Source organism: Corvus moneduloides, chromosome 10, assembly GCF_009650955.1.
Source record: "Corvus moneduloides isolate bCorMon1 chromosome 10, bCorMon1.pri, whole genome shotgun sequence".
Lineage (NCBI taxonomy): Eukaryota > Metazoa > Chordata > Aves > Passeriformes > Corvidae > Corvus > Corvus moneduloides.
The window spans coordinates 26240536-26265027 of record NC_045485.1 but is presented as its reverse complement, the minus strand read 5'-3'; the positions used below and the strand labels follow the sequence as shown (position 1 = coordinate 26265027).

Here is a 24492-nt window from a genome sequence, read left to right as displayed (position 1 = left end):
ATACAAAAGAAAGCAATGGAAAAGGAAAAAAAATAAAAAGAAGTGAAATGAAATATGGAAAATAACAGGTAATTGTGGGAATGTCACTTTTAATTGGTTATATTAAGGCCCAGACCTGAAAATTTAAGCCTAGAACTAAATTCTGTGAGCATCTCTGTTCAATCCTGCTGGATTTTGGTGTGACTAAAAATAAGAATTGTTATTTATCATGAAAGTTATGAAATTATTATGTTATGGAATTAAGAAAACCACATCATTTTCCACGAGCAGCCAAAAAAGTGAGTGACGAAGCAGGCTGGAAATGAGATGTAGCATTTGATATGGAGAGATCACTACGAAAGGACACTTAAAACCATAAATATCCCATGGAATGGTACCAGAATATTCCCAAAAATCAGCTGTACCTTGACAAAGCGACAGAGTCTGACCCCATCTTCCCACCTGGAAGCGCTGACATAGTCATGGAGAATTGCAGGGTAAGGGGAGATGTGGAGATGGACAAGAGACCCATCTGCTCTCCTAATTGTGATCTGATTCCCCACAAAACTCACAATCTGGGGGTTTTTGCTGAATTCACTGTGTGGAGAAAGAAAAAGAAGTTAATATTCATTTGTTTTTACAGGGAAGAATTTACCACTAATTTTTTGTGACCTAATATTTTGTTACTTTTAATGTCGAATGTAATTTAACCAGATACTTGCTGTTTGTTTTTTACAAAAAACTGAGGCAATATTTCATGAGAAAGAACTTAAATTTTGCTTTTCCATCAAGATGCTGCTCTACTTTCAAACCCCACATCATCATTTCAACCCTGAGCTTTATAATTTTCCTTATAAAACACTTTTGCCCCATTTCCTAATCAAGAAACAGGAGAATTTCAAAAAGTTGCAAGCCCAGCTTTTACTTCTCCTGACCGCAATCTGTTAAGGAAGGAGGAAAATAGTTAAATCATATTTGGATTAAAAAGGATTTCTTACCTGGCATCTTTTTCATAGAGAGTTTTTGGGAGAAGATCTTTATCCACATAGACTGTGTTGGGATAATACCAGACTGTGAACCTGGAATCCTGAATCCCACACAGGATGTTGGATGTGTCATTCCAGGCCAAGCTTTGCACCATTGTCCCTTCATTTACAGACAAGAAATAATGGACATTGCCATGAGAAACTTCAAACTAAAGGGAATTCTCAAAGGGGGCTTATTCATCCTTTTGGGTTGTTTCTCGAAGTTTTTAACCCCAAGTTTGTAACATTTTAACTGCTGCTTTACATTGAACTGACAGAAAAATTATCAGAATTTAGATAAAATGTACTGAAATTGTTTCTAGCTCTATCATATAAAAGCCACAGGTTTTTTTTTCAAGTTCAATTTCACTATTAATTAAGCAAAATGTTGTCTCTTGCATTAGATAAAAATCTGTTTCCCTGCCAGCATCTTCCCAAACACCAATTTGAATTTTTCTCACCTATTTTGACAATCTTCTGCTCTTTCCCAAACCTTTTCACTGAGGTGATGAAAAGATCTCTGTTCTTATCAATAAAAGCTATTTTTCTCTCATTTGTAAGTCCTTTCTGGTCCAAAGCAATCTCCACGATCTCTGTCTGAAAAGGGGAAAAGAATCTCTGAATTTTATTTTGGAAATTTAATGTCTGGACATTCAAATTGATTTTTTTCCCTAAAAGCAAAGCAGAAAACTCTTTGATAAACTGGGCTGAGAAAATACTTTTTGTGTCATTTCCCTGTGGAATGAATCATTCAATGGGGCTGGAATTAATATTATTTTAAGGTCCTTTCCAACCCAAACCATTCCATGATTCTGTGATTTTATAAACTGAATTTCATGAAGATTAAAACAATTTGAAGACAACACAAAGCATTAAAAGTCAGTTGAAAAGCTCCATTCTATTAAGATTTTAAAACCTTTAATGGGTTTTCAGTCCCATTATGGAGGAAGCCCATTAGTGATCCTTAATTTCTAAGTAAAATAAAGTCATTAAATCCTTCACTTTACCTTGTGGGTCAGAGGTTTTCCATCACCCAGGGGCTTCCCAGATAAAGCTTCAAATATAAAGATAACTGAAGAAAAATAATGATTTGCTTTATTAATTAAAACAGCAGCTTTCCATAGATTTTCCCAGTGATTCCATTTTTTTGAGTGTGATTTAGTGCAAGTGGATAAAATATTCTGTGTGAGCTTTACCAGTGATTTTCACACTCTGGTGAAAAAAAGAATCGTATAAAAAACTGAATTTTCACCTCCTATCCCTATTTTTCATTTCCTATCTCAAATGAGGCTTTACAGAAATGACACCAAGTTCTGATAAAAATCTGCACTCAGAATTTAAATAAATCCACATTTCCAATACCAGATTGACTCAATCTTAACCCACAACTCAATGAATGGAAATGTTTAGAAAGAGAGAAAATTGACTGAAAAATCCCATCAGAGAGTAAAAACTTACTCAAGTATTTTCTGTAAATATTCCACGGATCAGCTGGAAGTTCAAAGCCAAACCATCCTCTTGAAGTTTTGAAATCAATTTTAATTCATTTTTATAATAAATATATGTATTTTTCTAACAAATAAACCAGAATTTACCCTTCTCATCAGCTTTGTCCTTCACTGCCAGGGTGTCATTGCTCAAGGACACTGTCTGGGCATTTAAAACATCTGTTCTCATGCCTGGATATTTTGGAGAGGAAATTAATCTGCCCTCATAGGAATATAAATAAAGTCCTCCACCATCTACAAGAAGAAAATGCCTACAAAAAAAAAAAAAAGAAAAAAACCTGAACAACAAAGAAGTAAATCACCAAGTAATACAGAAAAATCATATTTTCAACAACGGGTTTAATATCCTGCAACTGTTTTTCCAGTTTCCATCATTTCTAAGCTTTACATTTCCAAGATATTCTGGAAGTTCTGTATGGAAAAGTTTGGTTTTAATGTGAATATTATCTTTTGCCAAAAGAAATGTTTATTATGTGAAATATTCATGATTTTATCTGGGTATTTCTTGTTTATTTACAACATTTCAATTAGAGCTTATTATGTTCATTATATCTATGCATATAATAAATAAGTGTATTTATTTTATATATAAATAAATACATTTATGTATTATTTGTTATATATATAATAACTGAATTTATTTATTTATTCATTTAATAATTATATTATGTTCATAATGAACATTTTAAGAAGTCAGGTACCTTTCTGCTTGTAGAATCAAACTCACAGTTCCTTCCTTTAGATCAAAAATCAATGGAGTGTTCCAGTTCTTTGTCCTGCAAATATAAAAAATCAGCATTAAAATCATTAATTTTCACGTATTTCAAGCACAAAATTGGATTCAGTAAAGCAAAACCCATCTTTTTGATCACCTAATATTCCTAAAAGGGAGGTTTTCCAACTTCTAACAGCATTTAGGAAGCCAAGGAACACTGAGAAGCACAAAATACGGTGGAATAACACCTCTGCCTTCATGGTTTCATCCCTTCCCACCAGCAGCAGCTGCCCCAGGAGCCTTAAAAACCAGCAAAATGATATTTATATGGATTCTTTTATTTTGAAAATATTTCTGACTCTTTCAGCGTGATCTGGAGGTCAGAGAGTCTTTGTGCCCTATTAGAGCTGCATCAGCGTTCACTGAGCAGATATTCCTGAGCAGAAAATCTCCATTAATTAAACCTTAACTTAATTATTGTGCTTCCAATCAAGTTCCTGCCACTCTTTCCCACAAAATCTGAGCAAGAGGAATTAGTGTTACTCACGAGAACACGTAACACTGAAGGGAAGTGGAAACCACCAAATATCCATAGTTCAAGGAGGCCTTTATGACCCTGTCCCGGAATTCCAACAAATCCACGGCATCGTTGATGACATTGTGCACCTGAGCAAAGGAAAAGGGCCACAGAATGAAACAACACAGCTGAAAGGAAAACTGATTAGTGACATGCTCTTGTTGAGAAAATCATCCGAGATGGAGGAGGTCTGAAAATTCCCATTTTAAGATTGTGCAGTCGTTGATGATTTGAGTATTTGCAATAACACTTCAGTGATCCCATCCAAACAATCCAGCAATACCCAGGATTGGGATGAAGATGTTGCAGAGCTCTAGAATTTTAATGATTCCACAGTTGGAAGCACAGGAAATTCAGGAGATAGGCTGGGTGGCCAGGTTTTGGTTTTGTTATTTCGCTTAAAACCTGCTCAAGAAAATCAGAATTTGCCTCAAATCAACACAGATTTTACAGCTCAAGAGATTTTAGGGAGATAAAAATCCAAGGGGGTACCTTAAAAAAAAAAGTATCCTGTTTTTTTGTGGGGTTTTGGGGGATTTTTTTGAAGATGTCACCATTCTGAGGGTGGTAACTTCCTTCTGATGTTCTCCATTATTCACCAATTGCAAAACAAGGTCTGAACTCAATTATTCCAAGAGCCCAGAAACCATTGCCAAGGATATATTAATTGCTACGTCCACCACAGCATCACTCATTAACTCATTGTAATACTCAGGAAAAACATCCACCTGCAACATTTTTGTAGGATTTTCCTACATAAATATATAGGAATAAAATCACTATCAAATACCAGAATTAAAAATGAGTCCTGACTCAGGGTTAGCTACACTTCCTCAGTCTTTGCATATTCAAAAATAGAATTTAAATCCCATGGAGATCATTCCCAAGTCCATCTGGTACGAGTCGATGTCTGGGAATGAGAGAAAAAACTGGGAATTTTTACCTGATTTGTGCTGTGTGTTCCCAGACTCTGACTCACAACATCCCACCCACTGCCCCAGACTCAAATCCAGCACTGCTGCTGCTCCAACTTCACCCAATCCAACATGAAAAGAAAAAACCATTTTAGTTTCTAATTAGGAATTTGATGCTGAAAAGAGCAAACTTGTAATTTGGAAAATGTGGAAGGCCGGAAATCTTTATTATCCCAGAAAGTGAACGTCGTGAGTCAGTGTCTGGGAACACAAATTAACTTCAAAATTCCCATTTTGCATTAAAATAAGCTTTGTGATCAGACTGCCCAGCTCTGATGTGATTTTACCTTCATGGTTCTCCTCTTAATTAAGGTGATTTCAAAGTTTTTCCACTCCCAGTGTTGCTCCACCACGTGGGCAAAGATGACGTGGCCGTTCCCACACGCTCCGGCCAGCTGGGTGCCATCGATGGACCAGGAAATGGTGAAAATGCTGCCAGTGGTGGGCTTCTCCAGGGCATAAGACCACTGGAAAAGGAGAGAAAATCACAATTCAAGTTATCCTGTATTTTTTAGAAGTCATTTATCGTCATAAACACATTTGCAGGGTTGGGGTTTTTGAAGACGCAGCAATAAATGAAGTTTTTATCGCATTGGGATTGGATGTTTAAGTCAGACTCTGGCGAAGAAAAAGCATCAGGTAAAGCAGAAATTAAAATGTCAATATGCCTGAAGTACATCAGATACCAGTTTTCTACTCACAATTTATTGCAAGTGTACTCTCATTCATAAATCCAGGCAATCACAACATAAAATTAAGTCAAGGTGCTTAAGAAATAATGGTATTTTCTCCACTCTGTTGTTACTGTCCACATGAAGGATTAATTAAAAATTTCCTCCAGCAGAGACTTTTATTCTTAATTCCCCCAGCCTTATCCATGAGACCCCTCTGAAGTTTAGACCCTTATTAATAAATCCTTGTCAAAAATGAGAATTTGCAGACTAAGACAGTTGTTTTTTATTTCCTGCATCTCAGAAATAGAGATCACACCAATCACCCTGAATCTCCAGAGATGTTTCCCTGAAAATGGATGACAAATAAAAATTAAATCATCTTTTTAGCGAATTTTAGGAAGATATGAAAGCAGATTTTAGAACAAGAAGCAAATCTCAATTATTTCTTCTTTATGTAATAGAGTATTTAAAAAAACCACGTAGTAATTGAAGAACTACCTGAATATTCAAATATATTTGATGTCTTAAGGAGCAATTCAATAATAAAAATCATGTGACTAAAGTTAAAAGCAAACATTGGATTGACTTTTGGACACATGAAATTATCTGAAAAGGGGGACAGTTGGAAGAAAATCTTCACCTGATGTTTCTAGCATATTTCAAATACTGATTTCTTTTGCAGAGCATAAAACCCCTAAAAATTAAGTCCTTCACACGAAGTCTTCATATGATTTAGATCGAAGGAAATCCCAAAAAGTGGAGTAAAATAAAGGGGTTGGACTCAAAATGTTCAGTGGGAAGGGAACTCAATGGGGTGAAGTTCAACCCCAGTTGTGCTCCTGGTTTGGGAATTCTGAGTGGAATTAAAGCTGGTTTTTACACATCAGGGTGAGTGAAAGGTGATGTTGGCACTGCCTGAATTTCCATTTTCAAGCCTCAATTTTAAGGCTTCACCTTCCACATCATTCCCTGTCTGTGTGAGCTGCACTTGGGAAGGAAATTCCAATTTTTGGAGACCAGTCCATAACTGCTCCTCTGCCTGGCCAGCATGAATTCAGCCCCAAACACTCTCTAGTAATTAAAGTCCCAATAATTAAAGTCTGACTCCTCCCACGGCCAGGAAGAGCCCTGGAATGTTGTGCCCAGCACTGGGAGAAGGCTCTCCCTGACCTCCATCCCAGATGTTTTTCCCAGCTGGGATCTGTCTGGGAACACTTTGAAGAAGTTGTTTCAAGCTGAGCCCTGGGATCCTCCCAGCCAGACCCGGCTGTTTCCGAGGTCATTTCCCTTGGATCAAGGATCCACCCAGAAGGAATAAAAGGGCATCAAACCATCAATTAAAAACCACTTGAAGGGCTCCAGGAATGTTTTTTTGGAGCTACTTTTCCATGAAAAGCAGAGACGCTGCAGCTCTGACAGGATCCATTCCCAAAATTACTTTGTTTTATAAACTTTTTTTTTCTTCAGGTCATTGAAAATCATTCAAATATTTCCAGATTAAAACCTACACTTAAAAAAAAAAACCCAGAGAAAGCCATTTCAAAGCTTTATTTTCCAGCTGTTTTTGAAGGCTCTGCGTAATTCAGACCACTCCAGTGATTCATGCTCCCTGCAGATGTCTGCTGCATTTATCATGGACATAAAATGTTACCAGAAAAATCACTTCAGCTCTTCATTTTTAAATAGAAAGAATTAAAAAACTGGAATAGCTGCTGTGTAGTTCCTAAATACACTGATTTTCTTTGTAGGAAAGGTCTGACTGTGACTCCAGGAATGAATGTTGGTCCAACATTAATGCACTATTAGACTTTGGGTTCTACTTTTCCTGTGCCATCGTTAATTTTTCACTGAATTCTCTCAAGAACAAACCCAGGAGTTCTGAAAGTTTCATTTTGTTAAATAAATACATAAAAGCAGCAACTTGAGCTTCCCTTTTCTGATTGCACAACTGAGTAAAACTGAAGAATTGCAGTCCCTAAATGCTGCCTGACTTCCTACTCAATTCCCATTTCTGGCTCCCGGGATGTGGCTGAAAGGATTTCAAGGAGCACATTCCCAGAACTCTGTCCCAGGAACGAGGACAGGCTTCCACATCTGGAATATTGATGCTCCAAGACTCAATCTGAGGGATTTAATCAGCAATTTCTGGACTGAAAGCAATAAATGAATACACATCATACCCATTTTTAAAACAATATAGTGAAGAGAGAGTATTTTATTTTATATAAATTATATATAAGTAGGTATAATTTATAAATTAAAAATATAATAATTTATTAAAAAATAAATAAAATAAATAGAAATAATAAACTAAATAATAACAATTTATAATATAAAGTATAAATTAAAAGAGCAACACTGATGTCAGCTGTGCAAAGGACACTTGGATGTTCCTGGCTGGATTTTGCTTCCCAGGGTGAGGAGTTCTGAACAGGGAATGCTGATGTCAGCTGTCAAATTGGATCTTACAAGGTTTTAACAGTCATTTTCCAAAGGAAATCCACACTTGGGACCACCTGAAGATGCACACACCTATGGAATTAGCTGGTTGGAAATATATATGTAATATATCTATATATAGAACTCCTCTGATATTGAACTGAATATAAACTAAACTGCTATTTCACAATATCAGGTTTAGAAATATATTTAGTATTAGATTTATGTATTATTTATTATTATTTTACCTATTATTATCCCCACAGGAAATCACACAAGATTCTCTAACCCAGAACCAATCTGGAAAACTGGAGGTAAGAAAATCAGCTCAACATTACAAAATAAACCCCCAAAAGAAGATACCTAAAATTGTCCAGAAATCCAACAACATTCCCACAATTACCAACCCAAGAACTAAAATAGGATGCCAAACTGTCCCCTATAAATTCTTCCCCTCAGAAAACGAAATATTGATGTAAAGAATTACTTCCATAGGTGATCCAAGTGCTTTAATTTTCTTCCAGAAGTTGTATTAGCCAATTCCAATAAATTAAAATATGCCAGCTTGGAAAGAGTTGCTCAACAGCATAATTCCATGGGAAACCTATCCATAATATTTTTGCTTTTATTGAGCTGCAAAGAATTCAGGATCCTGAACAGTAAAAGCAGATCAAACAGGGGCAGTGCAGAAAAATCACCTGATCTTTTTACACTGCCAAATGCACAAGACTAAAACTGAATGGAATGGGATCACAGCTGTAATTCCATAGAAAACAGATTTTTTTGGGATTTTCTAGTGCTCTAGTTTTGGAAAGTTCATTTCTATCAGAATGATAGAAAAAATATGTATTGTACAAATGTGCTGCACACATTCATTTCCAGAAGCTTGCTCCCTATTTTATATCTGTATAATATCAGTATCATGGTAATTTTAAGGATAAATTATATTAATTTTAAAATTAATCACACAGTTTATTGCCCTGAATAAAAATCATTTAATGCTCAACATTTAAGTAATTTTCAGAGCTTCTCTGGACCTGCTGCACTGCAGTTTTAATATTCCTGGATGGTTTCTATCCTCAGTATTTTTTAGCCACAGCACCAGACTTCCACTGGTTTTAAATGGGGTGGGGCTGAGGAATAGTTACCCTTGCAGAATGTTTTATTTTCCAAAGCTATCAGGCAATATTCCATCTTTTTAATAGAATTTCTAGCAAAATTTGATAGAATATAAAAACGTAAGAGGATCAGTCCAATATGCAAACTGACAGTGTACGAAAATGGCCAAAATTTATTCTGTAATACAAGAAAAAGTTTGAAGAATGTATAAAATAATTTAAAAATTTATGGATTAATGGAAATAATTGCTTTTGTTACATAGAATTTGCTCAGCAGAGTGATGAAGACAGGAGTAAAGCAAAGGGCAGGATTTAGCAGTCAAATAAACATCAATTTATAGATAAACATCCCCAGATAAAAAAAAGTTCAGGAAGAAGAGCAGAGAGCATTTGGAAAATAAACAAAAAAATCAAATTAAACTGATCAATCCCCATTCAGGGTAAATAAATCATTAACAGAAGATGCATAAATACATTCAGCATTACTTAAATAAAAATTGGATGCCCCTATTTATTAACTAAAATCAGTAATTTGACCAGTGTTTCACTTTTAATGTTTTTTTATCACTGATCTCTCCACACTTCCAAGGCCCTGGGAACACAACCTGCCTGTAGGACAGCTTTAATAATTTATTTTATATATAAATATATGATTTCTCTTCAAATGCTACAGAATCAACAGTGCTTTTTTAACAAAGAAATACAACTTAAAATGTTATTTTAAGTTTGTTTTTTACCATGAAGCTGCTTGAACATCATAGAGAGATAGAAAGAAAATGAGAAAAGAGCACAGAGCGCAAGAATTTAATTTAATTATGCCCCAAAGTGAACACATATGCCAGAGAAGAGTTAATGATATATATTTATTGTCCTGATGGCTCCCTGGAGAGCAATTTGCCAATGCAGCCCCATTACATCAGACACAATAAAAGTGTCTGGGCTGACCAGGAAAAGCCAGGTCTGGTTCTCTTCAAACTCCATCCCATCCTCCTTCTCCCTCAATTCCAGCACAGCCACTCCTTCAGTCAATATTTACATTCAATGTCATTATTTACATCCAAAATCCTGAATTTGGACAGAATAAATTATCAGTGGGAGCTGCTAAATACACAAAGCATCTGGCACCAGCTACTGTTCATTTTTGTTTCAGAGTTGAGTAATAAACCAGGTAAAATAATCTTTACTTTAGACAAGAAATAAACCTGTCTGCATTAAAATTCCCAATAACCTGTTCAGTATTAAATGCTGATTAAAACATTATTGGTTCTCAGCTAGCAGGAGTCTGACCCAGACTTACAGTAAATTAAATTACAGAACAGATCTGGAGATATAAAAAAAAAAAAAATTTAAATCAGCAAATTGACACTTTGCAAAAGAAAATTGCATTTGAGTACTTTTCCTTCAAGATAATTATAATTAAATTTTACTTAGGAACTTGTAATTGAATTCTATTTATACACTGTCAGTGAGTATCAGTGAAATCAGAATCACTACAAAAAGTGAAATATGAAAACTCGGACTTTATCCTTATGCCTCTTCTCAGATAATCTTTAGAGGTTCTTCTTCATGAATTTAAAATATCTGAAATACACACTCCAAATTCATGGGGAGAGGAACCATCCCTGACTGAACACACCCAAAACACCACGGCAATTTTTTCCCAAAAAGAGCAACAAACACAATGAGAAAAAGAGTTAGAAAATGGGACAATATAAGTCCCAAATAATCAAAGTTTGCTGCAAAAAATCTGAACAAAAATGTGCAGAACCACAAGGAACCCACAGAGACAATGAGATCAATCTGTGCTAACTCAGAGCACCAATGAAGGGAGCTGAAACTGCATTAAATTCATTTTAACTGGAGACCAGGTTGAAAAAAACCCTGTAAAAATGATTCAGGAGTAAACCTTCAAAGGAAAAAAAGATCATTAAATAATAAAAGTGCAGGGCATGGTTCTTCCTTTTTTATCAGGTTATTGTTATACACTCCTTTTTATGGCTAAAAATTGCAATTTATGATTAGTTATGACCACAAGACATGTTTGTGAGCTCTGTGCTTTTAGGTAAAAACCTCATGTCCTAAAAGGCAAAATATTATTAAAAATAAAATATTCTGGTCAGCAACAAGGTGCTGGCAATCACAAGTAGTTGTTGTTAATAAAACACCCACCCGTACACTGATATCCTGAGGAATACTTGCTCTGATATCAATAAATTTGGACAATTCCACCCCTATTTGCAGAGTTTTACTCACCCCAGTTTTATCACAGAGACGTAAAGTATTGAAAGATCCCACAGCAAACAATTCTCCATCCAGAGCCCAGGCAACAGAAGTGATGGGATACTCATGGGGCTGGGAACTGTACAGGGCACGGCCAAAACTGTCCCAAACCTGCAGCAAAATTGAAATATCCACCCATGGCAGCACACTCTGGGGGCATTTTGATTATTCCAGAAGAATAATCTTCCCTCATGTTTTCAGTGGAACTTGAAAAATCACCTGTATTATAGCTCGCTTTTGTTATATATATTTTTTTTTTGTATTTTTATTATTCCAGGAGTATAATTTTCCCTCATGTTATCAGTGTAACTTAAAAAATCACCTGTATTATAGCTCACTTTTGTTATATATATATATAATTTTCCCTCATGTTTTCAGTGTAACTTAAAAATCACCTGTATTATAGCTCACTCTTGTTATATATTTTTTTTGTATTTTTATTATTCTAGGAGTATAATTTTCCCTCATGTTTTCAGTGTAACTTGAAAAATCACCTGTATTATAGCTCGCTTTTGTTATATATATTTTTTTTTTGTATTTTTATTATTCCAGGAGTATAATTTTCCCTCATGTTTTCAGTGTAACTTAAAAAAATCACCTGTATTATAGCTCACTTTTGTTACATATATATATAATTTTCCCTCATGTTTTCAGTGTAACTTAAAAATCACCTGTATTATAGCTCGCTTTTGTTATATATATTTTTTTTTTGTATTTTTATTATTCCAGGAGTATAATTTTCCCTCATGTTTTCAGTGCAACTTGAAAAATCACCTGTATTATAGCTCACTCTTGTTATATATATATAGAATTTTCCCTCATGTTTTCAGTGTAACTTGAAAAATCACCTGCATTATAGCTCGCTTTTGTTACATATGTATTTTTTGTATTTTTATTATTCCAGGAGTATAATTTTCCCTCATGTTTTCAGTGTAACTTAAAAATCACCTGTATTACAGCTCACTCTTGTTACATATATTTTTTTTTGTATTTTTATTATTCTAGGAGTATAATTTTCCCCCATGTTTTCAGTGTAACTTGAAAAGCCACCTGTATTATAGCTCGCTTTTGTTTTACATGTATATTTTTTGTATTTTTATTATTCCAGAACTATCATTTTCCCTCATGGTTAAGTGTAGCTAGAAAAATCAGCTATATTATACCTCACTTTTACTTTATATATACACTTGTTATAGTTTTATTATTCCAGAAGTATAATTTTTCCCCCATGACCATAGAAATTGTAGAAATAATTGTCCAAGTTTAGTGTTACTAGAAAAACCACCTATATTATAGTTACATATTTTATTTTATATATATACTTTTTATATTTTTATTATTCCAGAACTATCATTTTCCCTCATGACCATCGAAATTGTAGAAATAATTGTCCAAGCTAATTTAGTGTAACTATATATATACACACACATATATATTATTATTTAATCAGTCTTGCTTTGTTTAATGCAACAGACTTTGCTTTTTGCCATGGCAAATGTCACATAATTCTGTACAAAATATTCTGTATAAAATATTTTGTACCCCTGAGTTTTATTCCCTGTAAATTACCCCAAGTCTGTAAAAGAGCCACAAGGTTTATTCTGCTTGTACTCATGAGGCTCCTCTGCAAATTTCCAAAAAAAAAGAGATTTTTATGGAAATCAACAAAATACCAGGAAACCAATCCACACAGCAATTTAATAATTTATTGGATTTTTTAATTTCGTAAGTATATCTTCTATCACAGCCATTACACAGTTAAATGACAGAACCAAACACAGGATACATTTAAAAATCAGTTTTTATTTAAGGGAAGAAACACAAAATGTGCTTTGTATTTTGGATGCAGATTATATTAATTTATTTTCTGCATCCAAATATATATTAATATATTTTAAAATTCACTGAGGGATTCACTGATGTTCCTGTAATAGCAAACAGCAGCTTTAGCTCCTCTAATTTGATATGTCACATCTTATATTAATTCAAATGATCACTTCTATATTTTTACATATTTTTCTTTTTGTTTCACTCCCATTTTATGGATTTTTATCCGTAAAATTAAAGAAAAATTGTAATTTTGTGTTACTACACAGAGTGAAGTGCATGCATAAATAATACAACTTCTTCTTGAAAAGTGAAAGACTCCTCATTTCATTTTGGGCTTCCAGATTAAAATTCAGAAATTTCAGGATATCTAATAACTTCTTTGGTCAGGTAGTTAAAATTTAAGCAGAACTCACCTTATATCTACAATCTTCCCCTGCAGAAAGAATCAGATCATTCACTGAATTCCAGTCAGTTTTTAAAATCAGGCCATCGTGGGCTTTCCACTGAAATGGAAAAAAATCAATTAAACAGATGCAACAATCCTGACAACTTCTATTTTTAACATGTATCATTCATTGGACTTGATGATCATGCAGGTTTTTTCCAACCTTAACGATTTTATGATTCAGCAGAAAAAGAAATTAAAAAAAGCCTGAACAAGGCAGAATCAAAGGACAAAAATCTGCACTAAAATCCTGCTTTAAACAACTGCTTCTTCCCAAGTGAAAAGGGAAAGGCTTCTGTATCTTTCTTTATGCAAATAAATGCCAAAAATTCATCAGATTATGAATGGTACCTGCAAAACTTTAGCATTTGGCTGGAGGGGTTTAATGATCAGCTGCTTCCCTGAGGTGTAGAGAACTTTGTCAGAGTCAGGTGCCCAGGACACTGAGTACACTGGTGTTCCTGTGGGCATGGAAAACATGGAAAACATTCCTGGGGCTTGGCTGAACAAATCCTGCAGGAATTCCTACAGCAAGGCACGTCATTACCTGTCCTTTTAATACTTTAAAATTTGTTTAATCTAATGTACTTTAATAATAAAAGATATCATCTTGATAATAAAACACAATAATGTGTGGTACATAAAACATATTTATATATAATACATATTTATGGAAGGATACATAAAATATATTACATAATTATTGCAGAAAATAGATTGAATTTATATTAAATATCTATGTAAATAATACTGTATTATATAAATGTACATTACATGTTTCTCAAACCCCATTATCTATTGCCATTTACCACGTTATCAATTTCTACAACTTTTAAGTGTGCAGTTTTAAACAAGTCCAGAAAACCAACAGGAAATAGCTGCATTTTGTATTTATATTCAGCTTTTATCTACTGTTGCAATTTAAGCCACAACTGTCACTCCAGACATACAGAAAATCAAAATAACACTCACCAAGAGACAGCAAAAACCAATTCTTTTCACCCCAAATTGTGAGACTGAACACAAATGTGGGTAGAAAGTTCTGTATTACACCTAAATCATTCTTTTTAAGATATGTAGGCTCCATAATTAACACATATTTTTGTTTTGCTGCACATGCAAAACCCCCAACCATCCCATACACAAATAATTTACAAAATAAATGACAATAAATAAAACTGGCCCAGAGACTTCACAGATTTTTTTCCCAATTAACTGAAATTTTTTTACATTGAAACTCCCAGAATTTTTCATCTGGAATAAAGCTGACTGTTCCATTTTAAAATCACGTTCCAGTTTTCAAATTAGATTTTTTGAAAACAGAATAAAGCAAAAATTACGTGGAAAAACATCCAAGGAAAAAAAAGAATTTTAAAAAGTCGGACTTGCCAACTATGCAAATATTTTCCACATTATTTGACAGGATTGTCTCCTCTGAAGAAAAATCAAAGGATTTTGCTACTTGATTCCTTGAAATAAAACTAAGAAAGTTAAGCAAAAAGAATCTCCAACTATTAAACTGAGCAACTGAATTAAAATTGTTCAAATAAACAATTTTAAATGTAACTTTATGGTAATAAAAAACCCCAAAAGGATTAAAAATGCTGTTACAAGACAAAATCCTCAATGACAATTTTGGCATTTTCTCTTTCAGAAAATGACCCAGGAATATTTTTGTATGGGAATGTTTTGATAAGATTTAGATAATTAAGTGACTGAACTGCTCCAACTGCCCTAAAATCATATCTCCCCACTTCTCTCTGTGCAAAAAGCTGATTTTATTACGGTTAAACTCTATTTGAGCTCCCAAATATTCACCCTCTAAATTGAGACCTGGTGTCGTTGCTCCTGAAGATTTCTGTACTTCATATATATTTTCTTTTAGGGCATTTTATTACTTAAAAATACAGAATTATGAAAGATTTTTTTAACTTGTCAACCATCAGAGCAGACAAGTCACAGAAACACAACATATATTAAATAAATGTGGCACTGGCTGTTTTCCTCCTGGCAGTTCCTGTTGAAAATGCCATAAATTCTGTCACCAGCTGGAGCAGAAATTCTAAATAAAACTCAATTTTTTTGTCCTGTTCTAATGCTGATTTAACAATCAGAAGACTTTTCTATTTAAACCAAATGTTTCCCTTTTTTATGATGCCTGAGTACTTAACCACAATTTCCAGGGCTTAACAGCAGGAGCTGAGTTAACTCATTTCCTTCTGCACTTAACAAGGACTGGGTTGGGAGAACACTGCCAACACCCTGGAAAACTCCGAGGAACAGACACACTGCAGGGATAAACACTGCAGGAAGGAATACTCAGGGAGAAAAGCAGGCAGAAAGGCACAAAATTGGGATTTGAAGGAGGAAGATCCAGCTTCTTATCCCACAACAGAGACTTTGGTAATTCCAAGAGTTTGTGTGGGATTTTGGACTGTCACAGGAGGAGGAACACTAATTCAGACAATTTTAGATCTCGTGAGGGTGTCTCCAAGAGAATATAGATATCAGGAATAAATTCCTCCCTGGGAGGATGGGGAGGGCTGGGATGGAATTCCCAGAGAAGCTGTGGCTGCCCCTGGATCCCTGGCAGTGCCCAAGCTTGGGTTGGAGCAGCCTGGGACAGTGGAAGGTGTCCCTGCCATGGAAGGAGTGGAATGGGATGAGCTTTAAGGTCCTTCCAACCCAAACTGTTCCATTACTCCATGAAAATCCTGTGGGTTCCCAACACAATTATCTGAGAGATCATGGAAAAAAGTTTCCTCATCAAAATGGATCAGTGGACTGTGGAAGCCCAAATGTAATATTTCAGGGTAAGGACAAGGAGTACAAAAGGAAGCATTTTGAGGGAATCCAAGGAGGAATAAAGGCCAAGGATAGAACAGGCACATGGATCATCATCCCAAAATACGAGCCTGAGAATTTATTTCTAATACAAAGAGTGGAATGAGGCAAAGGAATGTTGGCAATGGGAATCCTTTCAGTTCTCATGATGATAAAGAAAGGGAAAAATCGGTTGAACACGATGCACCTCCCTGAAACATCATCATTCCCGCAGAATCCTGTCCTGATCCCAGCTATGGCAGTGCTTCCAAAGGGGGCTGCGGGATTCTGACTCTGAATTTAAAGGGTTTCAGATGATTTTTTGTTGAAAACACAAATACAAGGTGACAGTTATTCCATGGAGACTCGGTGCTTTTGTACTGCACCAGAAACTTGCAGAGACGGGTGAAAATTCCTATTTCAAACTACAGCGTATCATTTACTTCATAGGCTTTTTCAAACCTCAACAGTTATACACAAAAAAATTTGACAACATAAACTGAGAAATAGTAAAGTGTGCTTCAATTTTAATTTTTTTAAAAATTCTCATTCAGTTGGTTTAGCTTTTTACTTGAAAAACACTGCATGTACATGTGAACTTCCTTAGAAGAACTGAAATACATTTTACATTCACTGCTGTGGTTAAAATGCCTTCCCCAGGTTGAAAGAATTCAGATAATTTGTTTCAGAAAGAGATAAGGGTCTGACATTTAACCCAACCCCAGGTGCATGTGGTTTCTTCAAAAATGTCAGAAGGTCACATGGGCTCAATCTATGAAGTGTGAAAAACAAAATTTAGCTGAGGATCTTCACTGAAATGGCACCAAATCCTTAGGGTGGGACTGAGACTGCTGCCCAAAAATATTGCAATACTTTTAATTTGAAAATCGAAACATTTTTTTAAAACCTTATTAAAATGCAACTGTAATTTACATTTAACTTTAATTGAGGCCTTACTCCCTTGAACAAGCCATCAGTGCCATATTTAGGGTCTGTTATTTAAATACATTTCAGAATAACCCAAATGAATGAGTTCTGATGGAGCTTTGAGCAAACGAACTCACCTTGCTGAGCTAAAGTGGATCTCAGCATTCCACTTTTAGACCAGATTTTCACTTGGCCATCTTCCCCAACTGAAAAGGAGCACAGAAATCAGCACATTCAATGCAATAATCAGTCTAACAAATGTATTTGTATTTACTCAGGAAAAACACTTGAGCTAAAATAAATCCAGGTTTTCTTCCAGGTGAATTCCTTTTGTTTAGTCTTTCAAACATGCACTAGGAAGTATACGAAGGAAAAATATTTAAGATGGTTCTTTTGTTACTATCAACAAATCTTCCTTTCCTGAAAATCCCTCAAGTCTTTTCTGAAGCTGCTCCCGGGAATGCAAAGTCCATCACAATTTAAGTACCCCACATTCTGTATTTTTGATTCCTTCAGTGGCCCAGAGGCTGCTTAAAGGAGTTTGAGGAGCCCCAGGGGAGCAGGAGCAGATTTTATGGATTGAACTGGAGGTTTCACAGTTGATAAATGGTGAAAGGAAAGATAACTCTGTTTGGACAGCTTCAATTTCCTGCCATAACTGTGTGCTACCCAATAACTCAGTTTATTTACTGAAGATTAAATTGTTAAACACTACCCAACACACTGAGGGCTCTATTAACAGCACAGATTTCCTGGTGTGGTGTCATTTTTAAAATGCTCTGGCCCTTCAATTTAGGCCTCCCAGATTCAATTAATGAGGAAAAAGGTACACCTAGATCTTAATGGAGTCTTCCATTCAAAGGTCATTTATTTACCATATATCTGCTTTTTATATCTGGCCAAGACAGCTTTAAATGTTTAAAAAATGTAAAAAAAAACCCCGTCAAAATTAACAACTTATTTGTGTACATTTGATGCTGTTGAAATACAGCCATAAATGTATTTTAAATGATGCAGTAGCAATGATTTATTTACTCTTCCTTCAAGTACAGTTGTGGTATAAGAGGAGTTGATCTTCTCAGAATAAACTGGAAGTGGTGATGAATTCCCACACTCCCAAAAAAAGTGTCAGTGTTATGCAGTCTCATAAAAAAAAGGGATTCAAAAGACAATTTTGACTTTGTCTTTGGAGAAGTTCCTGAGGCAAAGCTGTCTTTAAAACGAACAATATTTCTGTCCCTCTGGGATTTCAGAGGAACAGGCCAGACAGAGTTCCTTGAAGCAGCATTTCAGGGTCTGGAAATGAGCAGATCCAAAATTATTTTCAGTTCTGGTGGCCTGAGCTGGAATTTGTCCAGAGGAATCAGCTGTCCTCCATCAGCAGGAGGCTGCAGAGGAGGCTGACACCACCAGAAATCCTAGCAAGGAGTCCAGCACAGGGAATTTCATCAGTTTCTCTTAACACCAAGATAGAATTTTGGACCAAAAAATGCCAAAAGCAACTAATTAGCAAAAGATTTAGGACAAAAAAGGGTGTAGGGATGAAAAAATTGTGGGCCCACTCTCCTAGCATCAATATAGACAGGCTGCAGGTGATAATTACTGATAATTAAGGAATAAAAGGACAGGAATATTCAAGATCACTGAGGCCTCAGTAAACTTTGGCTAAAAAACGCCGAACGTGCAGGGATATAAATGTACCAACTTAGCAACTTCTCCTTGGAACAGATAGAAAAAAAAGAAATCAAATACTCTCCTTTCTGAAGTTCAGAACAGCCACAAAACCATCTAAGCACTCTGATATTAAAACATTTCCTTTCAAGCAGATTGGATGACATAAACTAAAAAAGAGAAATATTTTTACTACCACTTCTATTAATTAAAACAGGCAACATTAAGTTAAACAGCATTAATTAAATAGTGCAAAATGAACTCCTAGTAAACAAGGTGATAACAACTTCAGTGATAATTAAGACCAAAAATAATTAGCTTATTATTTTAGTTTTCAAAGCAGTTCATTAATATAGGAATGCTCACCTGTGACCAGGGCTGTTCCCTCATAATTCCACCTTCCTGCAAGGACAGCTCCACAATGTGCTTCCACACTTTTCTCCACTCTTCCTAACTTGGAAATCAAGTGGAATTTCCCTAAATGAAAGATACAGTGTGTAATTCATATAATTGTAGGTAATCAATTATATATTAAATCATTAATTGCATTACATTATGTATTATTACAGCAGTGCTGTTACCTTCTGTTGAAAACACACTCACAAACCAAGAAATCAACAGTACAAAGAAAACATCCAACTGTTTTTCACAGCTAAAATCAGAACTATTCCTGCTTCCATGATGGAGCTGGGATGGAATTCCACAGCAGCCAACCCCAAAGTTTGTAATGATTTCAACAGAAGGATCAGGAAGTTTTTCTTCCCAAATAAGGGATGCTGCTTAAATCCAGGAAGATCAAATTTAAACTGGAGCAAAGAGCAGACAGTGGAGAGCTTGGAAAAATGAACAGTCCAGTTATTCAAAGTAACTACTTTAAAATCATATTATTTTAGTATTATTTGATCTAAACTGCCAGACTGAACCACTACAAGCAAGTTCCTGAGTGACCTGAACTTTTGGCACAATCATCCAGCCAAGCCTCTGCCCATGCAAGATTTCCAAGGTAAAGATTTTTAACACTGATGAAGAAGTATGGTTTGATAAATCAGTTTATTTGAACTGATAATTTAAAGTATCATGGAATCCCAGCCTGGTTTGGGTTGAGAGGGACCTTAAATCCCATCTCATTCCAGCCCTGCCATGGGCAGGACACCTTCCACAGAACAGGTTGCTCCAAGCCCCATCCAACACTTCCGGGGTGTTCATTTAATGCATTCCATTATTTGATAACCACAAAAGAGAATTTATCTAACTAATGCATCACTTATTGTACAGAACACCTCTCAGGTCTGAGATTCTCCTGTTTCATGTGCAAGCCATTACTGGATTCAGAGGAATTCAACGCTTTTTTCCCCAAATCAGTTGCCAAAATGGCCTTTTCTGCTTTTACATTAAAAACATCTTTTATTTTCTGATCTCCTTGTTCCATGCACAGTGTCTTCGTCCCATCTGTATCCAAGACCTTTTTCACTGGAGAATCCTTAAACGCAATGTCCCAGGACTAGGAATATTCCCATGCCATCACCTACAGCACTCAGCATGAAGTGGCTGAGCTCCTCAGAGCCATTACTTTTTTCAGGATATAAAGAATTCCGTGGGACTTTATCGATTGAAACAACAGTGTCCACTGACCTAATGAGAATCCCTGAATAGTTCTGTAAGCAATTCCTCAACACATAAGAGACAAATGGAATTCCAATGGAAGAACAGGCAACTGGGAATGCTTTGGAGAGGTCGAAATACCAAGAAAACAATGGGTCAGGTCAAAGTATGGGACAAAATCCTGTTATCCATTCGACATTTGACTCTTTTCCCAATCTTTTGCATCCTCTCCCACTCCACAAGCTCCTACATCTTTCACAAGGCCCCTTCCAAAGAGGGAAACAGAGAAAATTGTAGCTGAGCAGGGAAGAACATGGTCACGTGTAAAAGCAGGATCACCTTTCCAGAATTCTCTGGAAAAAAAGTGATCATCCCTTAAAACTGTATCATAATCCCTCTGCAGAACAGGGGAGATCAAGTTTTCATGGATATCACCTTTACTTCTGCAACTTCTTTGCTTTTCCAACACGGGAATTTACAATTGCTGACAGTCAAATGCTTTTTTTATTGCATTCCCACATGGCGGTTTCTCCATTTCCATGGATTTCTGTTCTTCAGCTTAACACTGAGGGAACAGAGACTTTCAAGTTACAACTTACTACACAGAAAGAGGGAAAACTTTAGCCACGTGCCTGGAGTAGGTAGAAGTGATTCAATTTAACCTTACTTTACATCTCCCATTTGTGAAATACTGCTCCTTTATTTTTATTAAGTACTGAAGCCAGAACTCTCCTCAACCTGAAAATTACTCCCCAGTTTTGGAGGAATTTCCAGTGAGAGACTCCCAGCCTATCCAACAGAGAATATAAAATATGTATGTTTTGTTCATTAACTTCCATGCACTCTTAAATGCTGACCTAATATAAAATTATCAATAAAAGATGAAAAAAATTCTAATCACTTATGATTTGTGCTTAATTTGAAGGTTAAAGCCAAACATATTCCTCATTTTTGTTAAAAAATAGCAACACGACCAACGTAAATAGGAAGTAAAAGAACAATATCCCCCAAGAGATGCATTTCAGAAGAAAACTCAAGGGGATTAAATTTACATTTGTTCTGATTTCAAACATCTGCAGTTCAAGCAGGAATTAATGCAACCTTTTAAAGACATTATGCTCCTTTTCCATTGGGTTGAGGAATCTTTATCACAGAGAGGCAGTGGCTATTGCAGGAAAACTGCAGGAATAAGCTGGTGCAGGAAAACTCATGCAGGAAGAAAAACCTGGCTGTGTGCAAAATCATTTCGGGGAGAAAGGAAAAAAACCCCACCCCAAGCAATCCTCAAAGCTTCTTGTTGCCCAAATAACATCTTGTATTTGAGTGACACGAGCACTGAAGGGTATGAAACAATAAATATTTTAAACTGCTGTACCATCAGAACTTGTCAGAACAAAGCTCTCAGCCTGGGATTGCTTCTTCCCACCAATCCCTCTGGGAAACCAGTGCAGATCTATGGGATAAACATCATCTGGAAGCTTCACCACTCGAGTGGTCTCGCTGGTCACAGGGTTCCATTTCATAATCTGGTGGTCATCACTGCAGGAGTAGAGCTCGTCAGCTGTTGTCCATCCCACACAGCTCACCAATTCCTTATGTTTCATTCAATTAAGGAATATGAAACGTTTAACTCTTAAAAATAAGCTGACAAAATATCCCATCTCAGCTATGCAAAACTGAAGGGACAATACAGGAAGATTATTTTAAGACTGCCTGGAATGTTCTATATAAAAAAAAAAATTATTCTTTTTTTTTTTTGCTCTTATGTGCCAAGAAGAGCTGGTAAAAATTCAGCCAAATATAAAGCAAACTACCATGTAAAAATATAATTCTTATCACGATGTAAAGTTATCAAAACACGGCTAAAATGTCGGGCTAATGAAAGGTCTTAGTACAAAATACAAGTTCAAAACACCCAGCTATCATTCAAAGGTGTTGGATTATTAACACCACATCATATATGTGTTCAATATCTCTTAAAACACTGTCCTTAAAGGCTGCACTCAACGACAAGAGGAACAAAGGAAAAACAGGCAAATAAGACATCTGCAATTTACCAGTATTTTACTGTAATTGCAACAATAAAAAATACTTTCTGGAAGGGCTTGAACGTGGTGTTCTAAGTTTTTTTTCTGTGACAAAGGATATGTTTTGGCTCCTTTAAAAGGGAAGTCTTCAGTCTCATCTCAGTTGTTCAGAGCATTAAAACCATGTGTTACAACTGTAATAAAAGAAAAATACATATATAAGTATGTATAATTAGCATAATATATATGCATACATAGGCAGCCAAAATTAAAAAGAAAGACAATACCACTAAAATAAAAAGTTCTGAAGAAATAGTACATCAGTACTGGGGAAAAATAAGCACCAAGAAAGACTCGAGTTTAAAGGGAATTCTGCTTTCCCATTATCCAACTGAATATGGACAACTTAAATAAAAAATGATGCTGTGAACAGAGAATCCTTGATTTATTAAGGTTGGAAAAGACCTTTAAGATCAAGTATGAAACATCAGAGGTTGGAGCACTGGAGTTTCCTTGTGCTGACACAGCCAGGAAGGGAAAACCTGATATTTTCTTTTCAAAGCCTCGAACTTTATGATCATTTTTAATGCATTTTAATTGCTCTGCATGTGCCGCTAAAAGGCTGAACGGCCACCCTGGGCCCATCCACAGGTACATCCATCACTACCAGCCCACGTATTCCCTACATCCAACTCCCACGGAATCCAGCAGCGGCTCCGCTGGAGTTTTAGGAGAGATGCGGCAATAACCAGGAATTATCCCGGCTCGGAGAAGCCAAAGCGCCTCACGCCTCCTCCCTTTCCCATCCGGAGCTGCTGGCCAGGGGATGAGGATCAGGGACGGCGGAGGAGATGGAGCAGGAGCGGGGTGTGGAGAGCAGGGAATGCCAAGAGCGGGATGGGGGAAGCGCAGGGAAGGAAAGCCAGAGGGAAGGATGAGGCAGCACCGGGAAGGAAAACTAGCGGGCGGGACAGAGAAGCAGGAGGGCGGGATGGGGACAGCGCAGGGAAGGGAAAACAGCGGCAGGATGGGGGCACCGGGAAGGAATGCCACAGCAGGATGGGGGGGATGCTGAGAAGGAAAAGCAGCCGGCGGCACGGGGGCACGGAGAAGGAGACACCAAACGCTCTCGGGGCAGCCACGGTCCCCACCGCCCGCTCTCCGGCCGTGCCAACACCCGCTTTTCCCTCAGTTTCCAGCTTTCCAAGAAGCAGATTATCCACCCCCCACCTCAGGGCCGCCAGCAGCCGGGAGTCGGGGCTTCCCCGCTCGGATCTCAGCTGTCGTCCCCCGGAGCTCTCCCTCCCCTCCATCCGTCCGTCCCACGCCCAGCCGGGGGTCACGGCTCCCGACCCTCTCGCCCACCGCGGCGGTGACTCAGCCGAGGGGAGGGCGACGGCGGCCGCCGCCTCCCCAGCGCGCCTTTACCTGCGCGGGCAGCGGGAGGCAGCGCGCAGAGCGGCGGCCAGAGCCCGCTCCCGGCGGATGCCGCTGCCAGCAGATCCCGGGACGATCCCGCCTGCCGCTCCCGGCGGACCCCGGGATGATCCCACCTCCCTCTCCCGCTACCGTCGCCTCCGGAGCGGCGGGACCCGCTCCCCCCGCCGCCAAGCGCCGCCGTCTCTATGGCGACTTCTCGCGAGACTGCATCCTCCTCGTCCTCCTCCGCCACCTCACGGGTCCCCCCCGCCCCCCCCCAAGGTGCCACGGCGCCGCCCGTTAATTAATTAAACCCGCTTCAAAATCGCCGCGCTGTCACAATTTTTAATTTTTTTTTCCCGCTTCTAAAATTTTTTTTATGGTTTTTTTTTTATTATATTTAAACTGGCGCGCGCCGCCCAGCAACCAAGCGCCGCCCACTGACCTACTTCTAAAGTT

At 37.0% G+C, this 24492-nt stretch overlaps 1 protein-coding gene across 3 annotated transcripts in view; it reads right to left on the bottom strand.

Moving 5' to 3' along the window:
* Positions 1-24243, bottom strand: part of IFT80 (intraflagellar transport 80) — a 31743-nt gene extending 7500 nt beyond the window's left edge. For 2 of the 3 annotated variants that reach the window (XM_032119766.1, XM_032119768.1), the window contains exons 1-16: positions 24043-24243; positions 22736-22808; positions 21963-22184; positions 19352-19462; positions 17452-17520; positions 13916-14025; positions 13533-13622; positions 11263-11400; positions 5066-5245; positions 3775-3893; positions 3214-3288; positions 2600-2763; positions 2012-2076; positions 1466-1601; positions 978-1125; positions 405-576 (exon numbers count right to left, since the gene is read on the bottom strand). In XM_032119766.1, coding sequence (XP_031975657.1) covers positions 405-576; positions 978-1125; positions 1466-1601; positions 2012-2076; positions 2600-2763; positions 3214-3288; positions 3775-3893; positions 5066-5245; positions 11263-11400; positions 13533-13622; positions 13916-14025; positions 17452-17520; positions 19352-19462; positions 21963-22184; positions 22736-22772 — 1836 coding nt within the window. In that variant the 5' untranslated portion in view covers positions 22773-22808; positions 24043-24243. Of the gene's footprint in view, positions 1-404; positions 577-977; positions 1126-1465; positions 1602-2011; positions 2077-2599; positions 2764-3213; positions 3289-3774; positions 3894-5065; positions 5246-11262; positions 11401-13532; positions 13623-13915; positions 14026-17451; positions 17521-19351; positions 19463-21962; positions 22185-22735; positions 22809-23844; positions 23916-24042 lie in introns of those variants that run through there. The other variant, XM_032119767.1, reaches the window with a different exon arrangement.
* Between the last annotated feature and the right edge of the window lie 249 nt (positions 24244-24492).